Below are 20,169 nucleotides of genomic sequence, written 5' to 3'. Positions count from 1 at the left end.
GGAAACCAAAAACATACGTTCCAACAACTTCCAAAGAACCAAATGTGCTAGCTGGGTTCTGATATAACAAGCTCTTGTTTTAGCCTGTGTTGCACTTGTGTTTTACAACCAATTGCTTGTTGTTAGCCAGATGGGATAGTTTATTTTGTGGGCTATAATAATCATACCTGCATAAAATCAGACAAACATTGATTTGATTTGCAAAACAGGATCGTGGTTGTTTCTCATAATGATGCAATTCTGTAGGGTGGTGGAAACAAATATATTTCATAATATTCCCGATAGGTGTCTATTGAGGGCTAGTCTATTGATGTAATCTTACACACAATTAACTCTGTAGGCTTATTTGTTGGTAGATGAGCATTCCTTAATCTGAGAGTATTAGCGACTAAAATCGTCAGTCGATACAGACTGGCAGGTATACATCGACAGACCTTACTCATCAGTTTGGCTTAGAAAGTCATCGGGGGTCATCTTAGATCTCAGACTCTTTTAGTTCAATTTTCCATTGTTGTTCCTTCCAATTTGTGAGCTCTTTCTGTTATCAGCCATGTCTTCTGATATATCTTACATCATAGCCTTAAAAATGTGTTGACCATGTTTGCTATAAGGGACTTGATTAGGCCTATAGAAGGCTGCCTACCCAATGGTGCAGCATTAGACTGTGCCTTTAAGAGATACAGGCGTTTCTAAGCCAGGATAGCCCGGTATCTCAAATTGTTCTGTTAATTTTCACATCGATACTTAATTGGGAGGATGGATGTTTGACATGCTTTTTATCTTTGTATCACAAACCGGTTTTGAGAAAATCATGATGAAAGTGGCCATTTTAGGCCTTTTTTAAAAGGTGTTACATGTCTGCTGTATCATCTTGGTGTCATTACACTCCTTATAGCAGGGCTATTCAACTATATTCCTACAGGGTTCAGATTTAAAAAAGGTTCATTGCAAGGGGGCAGATTATTATTCAAAAGAACTGTATAAAAAAGTAACGCACACACACCAATAAAAAACATTCTTTAAATTAAATATTCATTAAAGTAATTAGGAAAAAAGTGAAGGGTGTTCAACCAACGTCGAGGTGCAACCAACATTTTATATAATCATTGAAAAGGAAAAGGCACAACGCTCGCTCACCATTTTTGAAATTTTATTTAAACAACTATTAAATTATAACAATTTAAAAAATGGAACCTTTAATTTAACTAGGCAAGTCAGTTAAGAACAAATTCTTATTTACAATGACGGCCTACCGGGGAACAGTGGGTTAACTGCCTTGCTCAGGGGCAGAACAACAGATTTTTACCTTGTCAGCTCAGGGATTCGATCCAGCAACCTTTCCGTTATTGGCCCAACACATTGACCACTAGGCTACCTGCCTCTTAAAAGTAATTAGGTCATTTTAAATTCATCTGAAAACTAATCAGCTCAATAAATAACACAAAGATATGTCAAATCAGGTAATGCCACATTCCAGTCTGAAGAAAGTATGCTTTGAATGTGTTTTTTTATCACACACCCTTCTAACAAGTCCTTGTTAGCATCAGAGAGGAAAAAAGACATACATGTTCCTGAGAGTCGTAGCTTTCAGGAATATGGTCATAATATTTTGTAGCTTAAACCGTTCAAACGCTAGAGACAAATTCATATGAAGAAAAAATTATCAACATGCCACATAGGCGCTATGAAGCCCCCCAAAAACGTTAGAAACCACACTATAGACCAGGGGTTCCCAAACTTTTTAACTCAGGGCTTCTTTCCAGCATTGTAGATCATCCCATGCCCCCCCCCCCTACACGGGCCCGCACTCACCACGTCTATATCCATGGGCACAAGCTCTGTTCATGACACAAACAGTTCAGGTTTACAGCAACAACAAAAAACATTAGCTGACATGGGCTTGTTGTTCTGGACATTTCTGACAAGTTATTAATAGCTCTCTAAGGTCTGCAATGACTAACATGACAAGAGGAACTGATGATGCACTACCCAATTTAGAAATGACACCTTGTCCATTCTACTATTACAACTTTGAAAAGTAAGTTGAAAGTCTGCCGACCCCACGACCCACAGTTTGGAAACCACTGATGTAGACAACCACAATAGTGCTTGTCATTTTGGCATTGAACGTCAGATTTTCACTGCGATTTTTTTGTTAATGTGAGCATTCAAAATTCAAAAGGCACTCGCACATCTGAGCTATCTTTTTTGCAGGTGCATGGTAACAGTTGAATAAGATGAGAAAATAGAATGAACCCGCACACTGCTCTTAATAGTATCACTGCTCTTTAATAAGCTTATGCCGCGTAGAGTAGACCAGAAGGCTAAACTGAAAAACCTAACCTCTATCAAATAAAAAGATGGCGGTGCCGCAAAGGTACTTCTGTGCAAGGGTGTTTATTTACATAGTGAATCCGAAAGAAAAACAACAGTACTGCCACCAAAATTATACATCCTGACAGCTTAAAACAATGCTGCCCCATCAACAGCTCAATCCAAAATGGTCGCCCCTTTGAACTGAAAGAGAGGCTTAACTGAAAGAGCGGCTTCTTTTGTGTGGGAAGCCCCTCCCATCAGAACATACCAAACACATATTCATTAAAAAATGACCATCATCAAAGCCTACATTTTCCACTCAGCTAAACATCATGAATTATATGCATTGCACCTTTGCAATCCTTTTCTCATGATACAATATAACAATATAACACATTTACAAAATCCCATCACTACTGACATGGTGCCCATTCACATGAACGAGCCATTCGGGACAGGCACTACAAAGCCAGCCCGATTGCCGTAGCTCTGGTCCTTATCCCAGCAAACCCGGAAGCTATTAAGCTTATTAAAAAGCAGTTACATTAATGTGAGCATTGCCAGAACAATCTGAGATACCTCAAATATTTTTGGTCTGTCCGGGTGTGGAATTGCCCATAGGCCTAGGCTATTGTATTACCAGCACATTGATTAGCATGCAGAATGGTATATCAAAATGCAAAGCCTTCATTTAGCTAGTCTGATTCATTTCATTAGAAGCAGATAAATTCCAGATTTCCCAGGATGTCCCTTTCGATGTTCCGGCGGAGAGGGAGACCACTATTTCAATATAATTTCATCTAATGAACATCTTGGCCTATCTGATAAACATCTAATTCCAGTCTCAGATTTCATTTATCCTTAAAGTAGATGAGAAATAAGAAATACACATTTTACAAGGTGGTTAGGCCTAGAAGACAGTTTTTAAAACAGTCATATAGTTAAAAATTATTCATTTGGAAAAGAACAGTCACATAGTTTGTTGTGTGAGGAATATTTCCTTTTACTCAATTATCGCCCCCTATTTTATTTATTTTAAGCAACAAGTGTTTTTTTTAACAACATCTCTATTTTGGCAGATGTTCCATTTCTGCATAAACATTCTCAGAGGCAATTTGTCTCTGGTAATTTGTGGTTCAGATGTAGATTAATCACTGACTTTCAGATGTTTGTCAAAGGCTTATTTTGCTAGTCTGGCATCCAACCTATTCCCATGTGGAAGCAGTTTGGGGCTCTATCTATCACACCTACTATATATATGTGGATTCCTTTTCGTCTCACCGGCACAGTTGACAAACCTTTTATTAGTGAGCAAAACTCTGTTTGAACTAAAGCTTTCAAAGGAACCCCTTCTCCTCCTCCACAGCTGCGGAAAAGCCCAGTGGAGAAAATCAGAGGATCGCTGAAATAACATGGCAACAAATTGACAATGTGGGCTTAATAAATGGGAGAAAATATGCTTCAGTTTAGCATTTTAAAACAGGTTCTGTGGTTCGTTCTGTGTTCTCTAAACAGAGAGCCAGTCTGAGCCTAATAACAGGACATGAGCTTGACAGTGTGAGAAGCGGAGAACATGGCCCTCCTACGGTGCTCAAGAGGTAGACAGTGAACAAATCTGGAACGTGGATGCCATATCTGAAACACAAGATTTGCTCTACTCTGAGCTTTTTAAACTTTACCCAATACCTTTTTTACTTAAGTTGCATGCATATTATATGCTACATCCTTATAACCAAATTGTACAAACAGTTAATAAAATAATAATGAATGGGACTGATGATGATATCTCCCCTCGATGATGTCGTCTGAAGGTGTGAGGGATAGGCTGGCTAGGTTAGTGGGCCTGCTGCTGCTCTGCTGAGGAATGTATTATACGAGCTCTGTGTGTACTGTAGGGAGGAAGGTGAGAGATGGCCAAGGCTCGCCTTGGACACAACTGGTTAATATCTGAGTGTGGTTCGCTCTGCCTTGAAACATCACCTTTAATGCCTAGCCTGGACTCAGTGGACAGTGGTCTCACATGGCTTCTCATTGGAAAGCAAACAACATATGAACATTCTGCAGGCAGAGTATGCAATGTATGCTGAAAGCTAATCCACAGTTAGAAAAAAGTTAGAAAATATAATTAGTCCAACAATAGATAATTGGTCTAATCTTAAAAAGCAACGCATTTAATAAGGCAATCTTTTACATGTTTTGCCCTTTTCGTTATGTACTTCTCTTTTTGTTTTGTTAGATGTTCATGTGTGATTTTTACCTTATTGCCCATTTCCTTGTTGTTCCTAATTTGCCCATGTCCCGTTTTCCCTCTCATTTCCCTCCCTGGTGCATGGTCATGGCTAGAAGGGATCCAGCTTTTGTCAAATTAAAGTCAAAAGTAGATTTATTTTGCATTTAAGCTAACCCTAACCCTTTTCCTAACCTTAACCTAATTCTTCTGAACTGCTATGTTAATTATCCTAACCTGCTGCGTAAGTTCTCCTTACCTGCTACAAAAAGTCAAATCTGACTTTAATTTGACAAAATCTGGATCCTTTCTAGCCATGACCCTGGTACATCTCTGATCATTTAGCTCTATCCTGTTTGCCTCTGATGACAACAATAACACCACTTTGGTGGTACCTATAAGCAGATGCTGCATGGGCTTGTTAATTGGGCGAAGCGAATGATTATAGATACCTGTTCAGCTCAGCTCATATAAAAATAGTTTACACACGCAGAATTACTAGGTACAGCTGGATGCAGCAAACAGCTAAAGAATCCATCTCTACTACCTGCTCCCTGTGGGAGCAACACTAAACATGGCTCTGATGTTTCTCTCCCTCCCTGATCAGGTGGCTGGAACAGCAGTTTGTTTGTACCATGTGAATGAATGGTGGGATTCTACAAGCTAGGGCTTACTAGACCTATACATTCTGTTCCCTTTCAATAGGTCTCTTGACATAGGCCTAGTGCACGACTGGAATGGAGGTTCTGTACTTAAAATCAGAAGTATTTGCCATGGGCTCTCTGTGCATGGGCTCACCAGAATTGATAGAATGTTAAGAATTCATCCATTAATAGCCCTGTAAAATACATTAGCAGGAAAGAATGCAATGTTTTCAGCAGATGTGCCATGATGGGTCACCAGTGACTTTAGTCGGAGGATAACAATCAAAGGAAGATGCTATACTCCTGGTAATATACCCCTGGTATAACCTCACTGAAACGCTCTCAAAAGCAAGTGCGGTTGCTTTAATTAATAACAGATCAGAAAGGTTCTATTATAAGGGTCTATTATTATCCTTCTACTAAAAAGACACCTTAAAATTAGATAAATAAACATTCTTTCACATTTCTTTTACAAACAAATACACAAATACACTATATAAAATAAAATAAAACTTCAAATGAGTGGATTTGTCAATTTCAGTCACACCCGTTGCTGACAGGTGTATAAAATCGAGAGAGAAAAAGCACACAGCCATGCAATCTCCATAGACATACATTGGCAGTAGAATGGCCTTACTGAAGAGCTCAGTGACTTTCAACGTGGCACCATCATAGGATGCCACCTTTCCAACAAGTCAGTTTGTCAAATTTCTGCCTTGATAAGAGTTGCCGCGGTCAACTGTAAGTGCTGTTATTGTGAAGTGGAAACGTCTAGGAGCAACAATGGCTCAGCCACACAAGCTCACAGAACAGGACTACCGACTAAGTAGTGTGTAAAAATTCTCTGTCCTCAGTTTGATCACTCACTACCGAGTCCTAAACTGCCTTTGAAAGTAACGTCAGCACAAGAACTGTTCGTCGGGAGCTTCATGAAAAATGGTTTCCATGGCTGAGCAGCCGCACACAAGCCTAAGATCACCATGAGCAATGCCAAGCTTCAGCTGGAGTGGTGTAAAGCTTGCCAGCATTGGACTCAGGAGCAGTGGAAATGCGTTCTTTGGAGTGATGACTCACGCTTCACCACCTGGCAGTCCGACTGACGAATCTGGGTTTGGCGGATGCCAAGAGAAAGTTTGGTGGAGGAGGAATAATGGTCTGGGGCTGTTTCTCATGGTTCGGGCTAGGCCCCTTATTTCCAGTGAAGGGGAATCTTAATGCTACAGCATACAATGACATTCTAGACGATTCTGTGCTTCCAACTTTGTGGCAACAGTTTGGGAAAGGCCTTTTGCTGTTTCAGCATGACAGGGCCCCCTGCACAGAGCTCTGACCTCAACCCCATCAAACACCTTTGGGTTGAATTGGAACACTGACTGCGAGCCAGGTCTAATTGCCCAACATCAGTGCCCGACCTCAATAATGCTCCTGTGGCTGAATGGAAGCAAGTCCCCACAGCAATATTCCAACATCTAGTGAAAGCCTTCCCAGAAGAGTGGAGGCTGTTATAGCAGCAAAAGAGGGACCAACTCCATATTAATGCCCATGATTTTGGAATGAGATGTTCGACGAGTAAGTGTCCACATACTTTTAGTCATGTAGTGTATAATGGTAATTGGAAATAGTATAATGCACGATGGGCGCAAGTCCACATTATTATTATTATTAGGAAACAATGCAATTTTTGCAGCAGATTTGTCTTGATGGGTGACTTTAGTAGGAGAATGTAAAGCTGTGAAAAAAAAATATTCTTTAGGCCCATAGCCAAAATGTAGTCCTATAAAACATAACACTGTCTACAATGGATCATGTTCGTTTTGTTTGTAACACATTATTTATTCAGTGTGAATTTCTCTCCTAACAAATAATTATTCAGAAAACTTGATTTACATAGTAGCCAAGGTTAGTGCGTTGTACAGTACAGTAGCATTGCTTCCATTCTTTGAAACGCCGCCTGCTTGTAGGATGTCATGCCATTATGACTGGCAGACAGTAACTCCTCTCTCTGTTTAAACCCACTCCTAATGATAAGCTGTTGGTTGGGAATGAGCTATGCTCATTTAGTATGTAAATTGCAAAAGCTATGGATGCATACATTTTCTCGTAGCCGTGTGTTGCTTACAAAAAATGTTATTTTAATTTCCTTGTAATATTCATCTCAAACACTTATTAGTTTTGTCCATAATACCATACATTCACAGTAAATTTGGTCTCCAGACAAATAGCATTTGCACACACCTAAGTGTTGGATGAAATGCCATCTGTATATTTGAATAGCAGGAATGAGGAGGGAATATAATTTGAATGAACAATAGGACCTTGAATAGCATGGGCCTAATGCATGATTGTATCTAAGTATGTCTACTCTGCACTGAATTTGCTACATTATCCATGTGGTATGATTGTGAAATGTAAGATGTAGTGTAACCAGGTAAAGCAATGGGCTTTACATGGTTACTTTCTTTGAATAATTCACATAATTATGGTATTCAAGGCATGAAGGCCTACAGCTTCTCACATCATAGACAGAGTAGTATGTTTGGGCGTTTACATTTTGTGCATTAGGCCCCATGGTTCTCTTTGTGGATATGGAAATATTGATGTCAAATGTAAAGTTATGGGAGACGGACATATAATCGACAGATAATAACAAGTTGTGTGTAATTGAAGCCGATTCCCAGATTGGCTGTAGAGGTAGCCTGTGTTATTGTAATTTAGTCCGCTTCAGAACAATGAGGGTGAATGACAGTGATTTGACTGTGCTCCCATGCCCTTTGAAACTGTGGAGAGAGTAAGATGAGGCAGGGATCAGGCCAGGGAAGCATTTGATATACAACCCAGCTGTAATTGCACTACAGAACAAGTTGTATTTCCTTTTTTTCTCATCCACTGGCATTTGGGCCTGTGTGAGAGTATTGTACCACTTTAGCTTGCAGTTTGAATCACTGAAACAGTGGACAGTGTTGTTCTAGGCAGACTTGCCATTGTGTCCTTTTTAGGATAACAGAAATGGGTTTTGCCTTTGTCCAAAGATGGATTGTTGTGATATTACCTGGTGAGGTGGGTTGTACCATAACGGCACCACCGTTGTCTTCTGAAACTGGGCTAATTCAACATTGTCTCTGACAAAGTTCTGATTCCCCAGGTCTCACAAGGAGCAAAAGGAGCACGCATGCACTTACACACATCTTTCTCTTTTTGCAGATGAACATGGACATTTGAAAATATACCTGCCCAAAAAGCTGCTTGAATGTCTACCAAAATGCTCGTCGCTGCCAAAGGAGAGACACAGGTGGAACACCAATGAGGTATGGGCCCTTCTTCTCCTCGCGGTTATCGTTGCAAATGTTTCTGATACAATGTAAAAACACATTATGTTAATTCTTAAGGGTAGGTAGCATAAATGTAACCACATGTAACATATGGATTTGCATTAGTATACGCATCAAAAGTCCCAATGAAAAATGACAGAAAATGTGTCTATTTCTTGTGTTATTACATCAAACCTATCAGAATCCCGAAGTCATGCCGGAAATTGTTTTTGCGGCATGCGACATAATATGGAGGACACGGCAAGCATGCCAGAACGTACAAACCCTACCGTTACGCTTGTTTACACTGAGCTGCACTGGGGTCGGAAAGCAATCTTGGTTACATTAAGACACTGTGGAGCCGGCATGAGATATAGGTTAGAAAACGTACCTCACTGCAAGGATGGGATATGACAATACTCCAAATTGTACCTTTGTCCACACTAAGGATGTGACAAATGGAAAAATGTTAACGTTTAAACAGCATTTTTTTTTTGCAGTTTTCCATTAAAACAATAATAAACATTTTCCACATGAATTCATAATGCAGCTGCGCTGCTGCCTGCAACAGTTCGGGTCTCACGGTGCATCCCTTTCAGATGGTTAGCATTGCACCTGTACTACCATTACTGTATCTCAATTCCACCTCGCAAAGTTTGCATTTCCTTGTCATTTAACTTTTTAAAGTATTGCCGTATAGGACATTGCTGCTGTCGTTTGCCTTTCTCTGACATTTTTCCAACTTTTAATGATGTCGATGTAGTGGTGGAGAGTTGATTCCAAAATAATTTATTCGACTCTAGCACATTGACTCTCGGTGTCGACTCCCATTTCTGAGTGTCAAGATTAGATTCTGCAAGGAATCGACACCTAAGATTCAGTATTTTTGGAATTGAGAAGACTGATTGTTTGGCGTACTTCCAAGACACTTGCGTCTTTCATAGCGAGCTAGCGAGGAACAGAGAGAGAGGGTATGGGCACAGTGTAGGCAAGTCGGCCACCAGGCATACAGTCAGAAATGTGTACTTGGCCTATTAAAAACCAATCAAAAGCTGTATCTCGCAATGGAATGGTGTATCTTGTAATTTCTTGGCTTGCAATGTCTCGCAACTTCAGTAAAGGTGGGCCTATCATCAATGAATAGGCTAGGATGTTCTACACGCAACAGATCGAAGACTGAACAAACTCATATCATTAGATAAGAGAAAGAGTAGGGGTGTAATCATTAGTCCAAACAGTTCCGTTTTGCAACTAAAACAAGAGTTTCTATTGGACAAATTCAGGTAAGTCCCTTCCTGTTTCATTGCATTTGCTTCCATTTAAGAAATGTTTTGTAACAGAATTTGCGTATTGAATACACCCTAAGCGACACAACGGAAGGAGAGAAAGGAGTGGGCAGGCAGAAAAAACCTGGTGTGCATAGGTCTCGCGAATTCACCAAAGTAGACTAAAGTTTTTCTCTTCCTCTCTGGTTTTATTTAAATTAAACAACTTTCCCCAGGCCTTTATAGCCTGTCGACTAGTTAGGCTATAACACAGAAAATAATATGTTTTGTGATAACTGCACTGTGATTAACATTTTGTGGGAGAAAAATATATATATTTCGGTTTGGGATTTTTCTTAACATTAAGGATCCCAATTTCGTTTAAACTGTTTAATGTTTAAAGTTCACAAACCTAATCCACACTGCTCCATCGAGAAGATTGTAATGTTAATAGTTTTAAAGGAAAACTGCCCTTTTCGTCCTCATGCTATCTAGCAGTAGTCACAGCAGCTGTTATGGAATGGCACATCACGTTGAACAAAAAAGAAGCTGATTGACTGACACTGCCATTCCAAAATGGCTGTGTTGGCTACTGCTAGCTAGTATAAGGGTGAAAAGTTCAGTTTCTGGAAAAACTAGCAGTATTTAAATTTTCTCGATGTATCAGTGTGGATAAAGGTAAAAGTTGGAATACAGTGGCACATCCCATCCTTGCATTGAGGTATGTTTTCCGACCCATATCACGTGCCGACTCCACGGTGTCTTAATGTAACCATGATTGTGTTCCGACCCCAGTGCAGCTCATTGTAAACAAGCGTAATGGTAGGGTCAGTATCTTCTGGCAAGCCAGCCTATTCCATATAATGTAAACTCCCCAAAAGATAACTTAAAATGTACAACTTCAAATTAAACCAAATCGTTTGCACTCATGACTACTGTTTATTTATTTATATTTCGATCTTGTCTAATCGCTGCAACTCCCCAACAAGCTCGGGAGAGGTGAAAGTCAAGTCATGCGTCCTCTGAAACATGACTCGCCGAACCACGCTTCTTAACACCAGCCTGCTTACCGGAAGCCAGCCGCACCAATGTGTCGGAGGAAACACCGTTCAACTGACGCCCGGAAGTCAGCCTGCAGGCACCTGGCCCGCCACAAGGAGTTACATGGCTACAGGTTTTAATAAAAGAAATGTGCCAACTTAAAAGCAAAAATGTATGAATTTACTGTTACAAATCATCTTGCAAGGTTGCTAGCCAACTAGCCTGCGAGTGTTAGCCCTACTAGCCTGCTAACGTTAGACCTACCAGCCTGTTAACTTTACGTGACTGCATGAGTTGCTATCAACACCTAGTTTACAGCTACATAAAGTAATCCAAAGTTTTAGAAATACATGACACCATCTAACCAGTTATCAAATAATGTTATCGGCATATGCGGTTATCTTAGCCAGCAAGCAAGCCAGCTAGCTAACGTTAGCTAGCTAGTCTAGCTAGCAGGCTAAAATAACTAACTAGCCTAGCTAGCCAACCACCATGGTTGACATAGCTAAGTAGTAAGCCAGAGAACAACACCAACTAGTCTAGCAAAGGCAGGAATCCACAGAACACAAAATAAACCAGCAGATATAAAGTAGCGAGAGCGGAGACTTAGCTGAGTTAGCTACCAAAGAAAAGCCAAGAAGGCACTTCAGAGGGAGAGGCCGTTTCACCAGCCGAGGGAGAGTCAGCTAATCCAATAGCGAGCTTGCTAACATGGAGTAGATTCTCCATATGACGTTGAGAAATAGTCATTGTGGGTTGTTTAAAGATATCCGGAAATAAGTTAATAAATATGTAAAAACCCCAAAACATAACTATGTTTGTAGTTATAGGTAACCAGATTGTGACTAAAATTAAGTTACTAAGTGTTTGACCACACTATGTTGTTACTTTGGTGAGTAAAAACTCATGCTTCCTACCCTTTAACATCAGACACAAAATCTGTCATTCTGCAGGCCTATATTTGCACATACATGGTATAAATTCTTGAATTTACATTTTTTTTTACTCACGTTTTTATAATTCAACATAACTTCAGCATAACTGTTTTAAATTAGTTAGCAAAGGAACAATTAACCCCCTAAAATTGCTTTGTTAAATCTATTTTGTTTATGCTGCCAAAGTACATATTATCTCAAAATGATCTATCTAAATTGTCTTATGTGTAGCATCACATGCTTATATTTATTTAGGTTCCAACATCAACACCGCTTTTGCAGCTGATAGAATTATATTCACTAGATTTTCAACTTAATTTATTCCTGTTGCTTAGCTTCCCATTTCCAGTTTTTTGTTTGGCCCTCCAGTCTAGCGGCCAATAGTAAGACATAGAGAAAAAATGTATGATAAAAAATGTAGCATGTCACGGAACACAAACATTTTAACAGTTAAGCTTGTGATTTTCATAATGTACATGCCCAGAGCCCTGTATTCCTAAAGCACATTAGCATTCATTTTGAAGCCACTGTAAAATATTAATTGTCTTAATTTGTCTAGAGGCTCTGTACTGTTTGGCTGCTGTAGAAAGGAATTTGGAGAGCATGATGTTCTCGGCAGATTCTAATTGAAGGTTTCTTCTGCATTGTGAGCACAGTGTCATTGAGCTCCTTAAGGATAGTATGACCTTTGAACGTACCATGATGCTCACTGGCTGAATAAAGCACTCAACCTACACACATAAGAACCTGCAAGTCAATTTCCACGTACACTACATGGGCAAAAGTATGCTCCTCGAACATTTCATTCCAAAATCATGGACATTAATATGGAGTTGGTCCCCCCTTTGCTGCTATAACAGCCTCCACTCTTCTGCAAAGGCTTTCCACTAGATTTTGTAACATTGCTACTTTGCTTTCATTCAGCCACTGCGGGGACTTTGCTTTTCATTCAGAGCATTAGTGGTAGGTCGGGCACTGATGTTGGGCGATTAGGCCTGGCTCGCAGTCGGCGTTCCAATTCATCCCAAAGGTGTTCGATGGGGTTGCGGTCAGGGCTTTGTGCAGGCCAGTCAAGCTCTTCCACACCAATCTCGACAAACCATTTCTGTATCGACCTTGCATTTTGCATTCATGCTGAAACAGGAAAGGCCTTCCCCAAACTGTTGCCACAAAGTTGGAAGCACAGAATCATCTAGAATGTCATTGTATGCTGTAGCAAGATTTCCCTTCACTGGAACTAAGGGGCCTAGCCCGAACCATAAGAAACAGCCCCAGACCATTATTCCTCCTCCACCAAACTTTACAGTCGGCACTATGCATTGGGGCAGGTAGTGTTCTCCTGGCATCCGCCAAACCCAGATTTGACCGTTGGAGTGCCAGATGGTAAAGCATGATTCATCACTCCAGAGAACGCGTTTCCACTGCTCCAGAGTCCAATGGAGGCGAGCTTTACACCACTACAGCCAATGCTTGGCATTGCACATGGTGATCTTAGGCTTGTGTGCGGCTGCTCGGCCATGGAAACCCATTTCATGAAGCTCCCGACGAACAGTTCTTGTGCTGACGTTGCTTCCAAATGCAGTTTGGAACTCGGTAGTGAGTGCTGAAACCGAGGACAGAGGATTTTTATGCGCTTCAGCACTTGGCAGGCCCGTTCTGTGTGCTTGTGTGGCGTACCACTTCGTGGCTGAGCCGTTGTTGCTCCTAGACATTTCCACTTCACAATAACAACACGTACAGTTGACCTGTGCAGAAATTTGACAAACTGACTTGTTGGAAAGGTGGCATCCTATGACGGTGCCACGTTGAAAGTCACTGAACTCTTCAGTACGGGCCATTCTACTGCCAGTGTTTGTCTATGGAGATTGCATGGCTGTGTGCTTGATTTTATACACCTGTCAGCAACGGGTGTGGCTGAAATAACCGAATCCACTCATTTGAAGGTGTCCACATACTTTTGTAGTGTAGCGTATCCATGTAGTGTATGTATCCGTGGAATAAGAGCTCGATCAAGTTGGATGTGTCTTATCGCTTAGCTTATGTTTATTTTTACACTATCCATTCTTAATTAAAGGAATACCTGTTTAGCCTAAACCATAAATGTAACTGTCGATCACACGAGTTCCTGTTCAGTAGGGCTGCATATTCCACAACATATTCATCCAGCATTATGTAGAACTCATAATTTCAACATAACAAGGTATTTAACATAGGCTGCATAAGAGCCTGGAGGTGTTTCACATTTCATATATTGTATCACACCAATAAGAAAAGATAACAATTCGTTTAGCTTTCTGTCGCGGAAAATGAAAGTGCAAAATGTTATTATTTGTATGCCGTGTGAAAAGAAATCACAGAAGCCATTTGTCCTTGACCTATAGGCCAGGCATTTTACATTATTTCATTTATTTCCAGTGCAGCCACTTTAAAATGTTATGCAAGTGAGACAGTGTATTGCTTGATCTTCACATTTTATTTGTCATGATCTGTTTTTGTTGTATGGATTGTCTCTCTTGTCTACATACGTGGAGACTAGCAGGGAGACTGGAACTAAACATTATTTAGTTTGCTGCCTGAAGCTGGAGGGATTTTGAATGATTGCAATTGCAGAAGTTTCTCTAAGGAAATTCAAAAGCTGCTGCCGGGGAAGGCATCGCTGAATTCTTAATACAATTGATCCCAATGAAGCAAACGTAGTGGTTTGAACACATTAACCGACAGGCAGCGGAATCGTCAGAGGAGCCAAGGCAAAGAAAAGCAGCACTGTTTTATTTGTATAATTCTAAAGTTATTAGCTAAAAGTGTTTCTTTTCCCTTTCATTAATTACATTTTAAGTCTGTGACTTTTTAAAAGAAAATAGTGTGGAGCAAAGTGATTGGTTGAGAGACCTTCTGATGGTCTCAGCCCCACTGTCATAGCTCACCTGTCACTCCCACATCAACTCAGGACTGCCAAACCTCTGGAGTGACAAATAGTCAACCATCTTCTCTTAAAGGTGCATTTATGAAATAGAAAGGCATTTTGATCCCTCAACAGTGAAGTGATGTAGTGACAAGTCTTTGTGCTTGAATATGCTGTATAAAGAATGAATGACAATGCCAAGATAGAGACAGAGAGGGAAGGAAGCCGTTTTTGGTATTACAGTCAAGCTTCAAGAGTTGAGAGAATTTGTCAGAATTTTGTCACCACTTTTCCTTGGGGTGCAGATCAGTTCAGATCAATGATCCTATGGTTTTATTGAAATTCGATATTGAGATAATTAGTTGTTAATGAGTGAATTAATCGAATTATATGCGTGAAGATTTGATCAAAGTCACTGCCACTAATAATGACAAGGAATTAAAGCAATGTGCAAAACCCAGCCACCCGTACTTTTGATTAACAAATTTGGGCCAGAAATACTGTCGTCATTGGTTTTCTAATTGAGTGAAAAACAACTGGAAGCGTCAGAGCAAACATGATGGTAAATTATTAATGTGATCCGTACCTCAAGACAAAATATGGGTGGTGTTGAAATTAGTGATGTCACTTTTATTTACATCAGAAGTCCTTACTTCTAATGTCTTTGTTGCTGTTTTAGATGATTTGTTTTGTATTAGCCTAATCCCTTAGCCCTTTGGAGTAACCTAATTGTTGCAGTGCCGATTTGAATAGGTCTACACATGAATTAACATACACAATATAATCTCTGTATTAGACATTATCTCTATTTATCATTCTCTCAGTCTGCCTCACTTTTGTTTCCTTGCCATGTTATGAACAAGTATAAAATAATCCGCTAGCATGTTTTCTAATTGAGGCTACTGTTTTAGCTTGCTTCTCCTGTCTGACCTGCAGAGTTCTCCTAGCAGTCTAAATGAATGAATGGATTTTGAAATTGCTTTCATCAATGCAAGCACATTTAATATACGGACACAGTTGTGTTTCTGATGTTACTTTAAGAGAGCATAATATATTGCCATTTTTGTTATAGGATTAATGTGATAGGTACGGTACCTCATGTCAGGTTTTCCAATACCACAAGCAAAGAGAGCATCATACCTAATTATGTTGCACGTTGTGTGTTAGGAGAGCACTACTTTACAGGGTTGAGAAGACGGAGGGAGATAGGCAACCTTCCCTAAAATCAAGGGCGTTTCTCTTTCATGTGCACCGTGCGAAGGGAACCAGCTCTCTGTCTCTTTCTGTGCTGTGGCTCGATGGTGGCAGGCGGGGAGGGAGGGGATTACAGTCTCTTGTCGGCAGCGATTGTATGACTCTTAGCGAAAGTGACACCTCATCAATTCTCTGCATATTTCTGGCGCTGGTTCAGCATGCCTAATGCAACCTTGTTGTTTTTCTCCCCCTCTGATTAAACTCTCAACATTTTGGGTACTATGATAGAGAGCGCCTTTGATGACCACTTCAGCTTGAATGCAGGATTGCTCACAACCTAAACGCTTTCCTTAAACCTAACCTATCCTGATGTGTGCAGCTATTATCATACTGGTTTAAAGATGTCTGTCTCAACCCTGTATGAATTTAAAGGCCTCATCCCTCATAGGTAGGTTGGAAAGTTCTTGGCTTCTACCTTGTTGCTGAATAAGTGTTTGTCATCCCTCTAGAGGTGAAAGAGATTCTCCTCTCCTGCCTCTCCAAATGTGTATCGGAATGGAGCGAGGGTGTGAAGGCAGTTAGTGCCGAGCTATTCATTTTTATCTAACGTTTATGGGGAGAAGGTATGAAGTAATACATTTCAAGCATTTACTGGAAAATTAGATAAACCAATCTGATAAAAATGCGAGGGAAGGAAGGCAGGAAGAGGGCGGAGGAAGGGGGCAGACTCATCCTCTCTCAGAGCTGGTGATAGGCATGCACGCTGCGCTCAGCTTTTAAATTGTCAAAGTGAGATTAAGAGGAAATATGGGGCAAAGCTTGACAATTTAAGCGGAAATAAAGGGAGGCATGTTTCCTCTTCGGTCGGGCCAGAAATCAGTGTTTTCTCAAGGAGGGAAATATTTGACTTGTATCATTTGTGAACCCTTCACAAAGAATAGGACGTTTTGCACCTCAGGTTCGACTAATGCTGCAGAGAATTACAAATATTACATATTTTGTCTTTTATTGCAGTTTACATACATTGCATTACATGACATTGATATTGATTTACATAAAGTATACTTTCATAACCCCTAAGACTAAAGCTATTCCCATAGTTTGTTTCACACAGAGCCACACCCCTTCTTGTAGTCGAATCATGTATCATTTTGTGTCATTGCTCTTTCAGTCAGCACCCTGCCTCCTAATGCTTACTGAGATGAGTCTAGGCCCAGGAGAAACAAATCCTCACCAGAATTCCTCTCAGGTTCACAACCAACTGCTTGCTATTGTCTGCTGGCTGCTCTGGCAGCCATGACCTCTATTTGGCCGGACATTCCTGTTGAGATTAAAATCTTTTTAAAGAAGGACACCTCACACAGAAAGGGCTTAAAGCTTCTATCCCTTCCCAGATCAAACAGAACCGCCTCCATGTTTAGGTTACCTCAGCATGGGAAGGTAGGAGGACTGGAGATGTGTTTTAGAATTTCAATGCCACGTAGCAGTGCTATTTTTTAAAATGCATCTCTTGCTCTTTGGCTCTCGTTGAAACTCTGGGTCCTAAGTCAGGGCCTGGTATTCATCCATGGTAAATTAAGTGGACTGGTCTCCAAAATAGTTTGTTAAATACCCACCAATCTGTATACATTTAAGCCAATTATGGTTACTTTGGATGAATGCCTCTGTTTGTGAGATATCAGAATGCATTAGAAAACATGTCGCAATCAGACTTGCCATATTGAGGGGAATAACGTCTGATCCTCAGTCAAAAAGAGTCTTGAAAAGCAGAAGCGCTGGTCCACAGCAGCAGGAAGCCCGGGCGAGAGGGGACAGGGGACCTAAGCTGGTGTGACACCCTCAGTCCTTAATGAACGCCACACAGCAGCAGGAAGCCCGGGCGAGAGGGGACAGGGGACCTAAGCTGGTGTGACACCCTCAGTCCTTAATGAACGCCACACAGCAGCACTCTGAGAACTGCACTGTGAGGCACAGTGAGCAAAGCCTCCCCCATAGCTGCCCCATAGCTGCCTGCTGCCTCTAAACTGGTGCTGAACCTCTGAGAGACAAGACAGCATCAGCTCAGGCCTCAGTCGGCCCACTACACATTGAATGCCCCTGTCGTCAGTAATAATCCTCTAGTGCCTGCCGCTAACTCTGGCAGTGGCACTGCATGGTGCCTGCATGCAATATGCCTCCTCTCAGGACAGCACCCAGCCAGAGCCTCACTGGAGACTGGACACACTCAGCGGACACACTCACTATACTACTGGGCAGTGGGTGAATCAGACCGACTGGGAGGGAGGGCCAGGGAGGCAGCTAGCCTAGCGATTCAGTGCTGGTCAGACTCAGAAGAACCACAGCTAATGAGTCATGAAATGCATACGACTGAGGAAGGGAGGTAATCTTGGGAGTCGATCACTGACAGTAGGAGATAGGCAGCGATAATGATGAGGACAATTGGATACAGTGGTGTAATCATTCAGAACCTTATCTCTGGCTGGAACGTCATGTCTGTTAACCCTTTCCAAGGCGTTTGTTTGCTACAACTCCCCACTATTATTATTTGAGAATCCAAGGCACAATCTTTCAAAGAGAGCTGCAGGAGATTGCTTCAATCAGATACAGTTTTCATCATTCCTCTGTTCTTTTGTAACGGTAATGATACTTTTATGTTTTTATTGAACAAAATATGAAAGGATTACAATGGCAGTAGAGCTGAGCAGGCGTCTCTCCTTGTTCTCTCCGTTCAAAACAAACTAGCTACCAATGTCATGTTGTTTCCGTTTGATCCAGATGAAGTTTATTGTATCATTAACGAATCACCAATTTTTTAATACCTTGCTGAAAGCTAAATGAGGTTCATTTACATGATGTCCTTCCTATAGCCCTGGATACTCAGCTCTGTGAGGTTTGTGTTCTTCCCAGAACCTTTTTTCTATGGCTTGCAGCTTCTCTAGTGCTGCTGCCTACTGCTGAGGCTGGTGAATCCCCCTCTGAATATCCTGACCTCATTACAACATTGGCTGGATTAAAGCTTTCTCCGATGGATTAGGATGATTCTGATTAGGATGATTGGGCCTGCCCTCATCAAACAGCCAGGTGTTTGACTCCCTTTAATGCATTTTCAGTCATTGCTGCAGCACAAACAAATTAGATATTTTTTTCCCAGTGCCTGTCAATGTTGTTTTTATGGACATCAGTGCTTGGAGAATTCACCTAATCGAACACAAGGCCGGTTCTGATTAAATGTTTATCTTAGCCCAACCTCATCCTTCCTCTACAGAGTGTAATTAAAATGACTCCCTCCGAATCGCAAATGTTTATGGAAATGTTCATTAGCTTTTCTGGGGCAATCAGTGGAAAGTAAAGGTCATGTTTGCCTGTTTGTTTGTTTGTTTATTATTTTTTCTTCAAATCAAGATGCCTTAATGTTAGTGTTTTTCTACACCATGAACAGGTGTTCAGTGCATGTTGTGAATGTGAATGGGCCTGGTGATCAGGTCTCAGGTGGAGTTTGGACTGCTGCTTTAACTGGCTGAGATGAAGGGAGAAACACCATTGGATACAGTGGGGATCCATGTTCTTTTAACTAGGTCTTGGGGTTTAACGTTATTTAGGGGTTTGAGAACATTTCCATCCCAAATCCATATTATTACGAAAATACTTTGTGCAGAAGAAGCGCAGGCCTCAGCTGCAATGCCTTGGTCGACTTGCCTGGCCTTGTAGCACTCTGCCCTATGTTTTGATAGCTTTACTGATTGCTAGTGCTGTAGCTTACTGTGTCAATTGTGTAGCTGTGGTGTGGCGAGCCTGTTTTTAGCAACCCACAAGTAAGGTCATTTAGGGAGTCCTGCACGCTACAGGGACCTTTTGGTTTCTTCCCCTGGATGTGCACATGAAGGCAGGGGTCTTCGGCCTCCTCTGAAGACAGGGGTGCCCGCTCAAAATTGCATGACCTCTATTGTAGCACAGACAGGTCACTCCACCTCCTGTGAGAAGACTAAATTGAACCCAGCTTGTGTCTTCGTTTTTTTTCTCTCCCCCACACTCTTTCTCTCGCACTAGTTTCCCTCTCTTACGCTTATCTTCTGTCTCTTTTCCTTTTCCCTCATGTGTTCACTGAGGTGCAAAGCTATTCAGGGATGGAGGAATAGATTTCTTTACCTTTTCGCACTAAATTGCTGGGTCAGGGTTTTTTGGGCGGAACCGTTTTGTAATGGAATTGGACGTTTATTTACTCGAAAAAAGTTCCAATCCTGATTTCTTCTCCAGAGTTCTTTCATCTTGTCTGTGTGCTGCGTGTTTCAGTGAGTTGTAGTAGGTCTCTAATATTTACATGTCTGTGTTAGAGAGAG

General features: G+C 41.1%; 1 protein-coding gene across 10 annotated transcripts in view; it reads left to right on the top strand.

Moving 5' to 3' along the window:
* The window catches only part of camta1a (calmodulin binding transcription activator 1a), a 523,753-nt gene that overhangs the window by 11,455 nt on the left and 492,129 nt on the right, over positions 1–20,169 (top strand). For 9 of the 10 annotated variants that reach the window (XM_055931565.1, XM_055931568.1, XM_055931561.1 and 6 more), the window contains one exon: positions 8,389–8,492. In XM_055931565.1, the coding sequence (XP_055787540.1) occupies positions 8,389–8,492 (104 nt within the window). Of the gene's footprint in view, positions 1–8,388; positions 8,493–20,169 lie in introns of those variants that run through there. The other variant, XM_055931564.1, reaches the window with a different exon arrangement.

The sequence above is a fragment of the Salvelinus fontinalis genome, chromosome 8 (assembly GCF_029448725.1).
Source record: "Salvelinus fontinalis isolate EN_2023a chromosome 8, ASM2944872v1, whole genome shotgun sequence".
Lineage (NCBI taxonomy): Eukaryota > Metazoa > Chordata > Actinopteri > Salmoniformes > Salmonidae > Salvelinus > Salvelinus fontinalis.
This window is presented reverse-complemented; position numbering and strand designations above follow the sequence as displayed.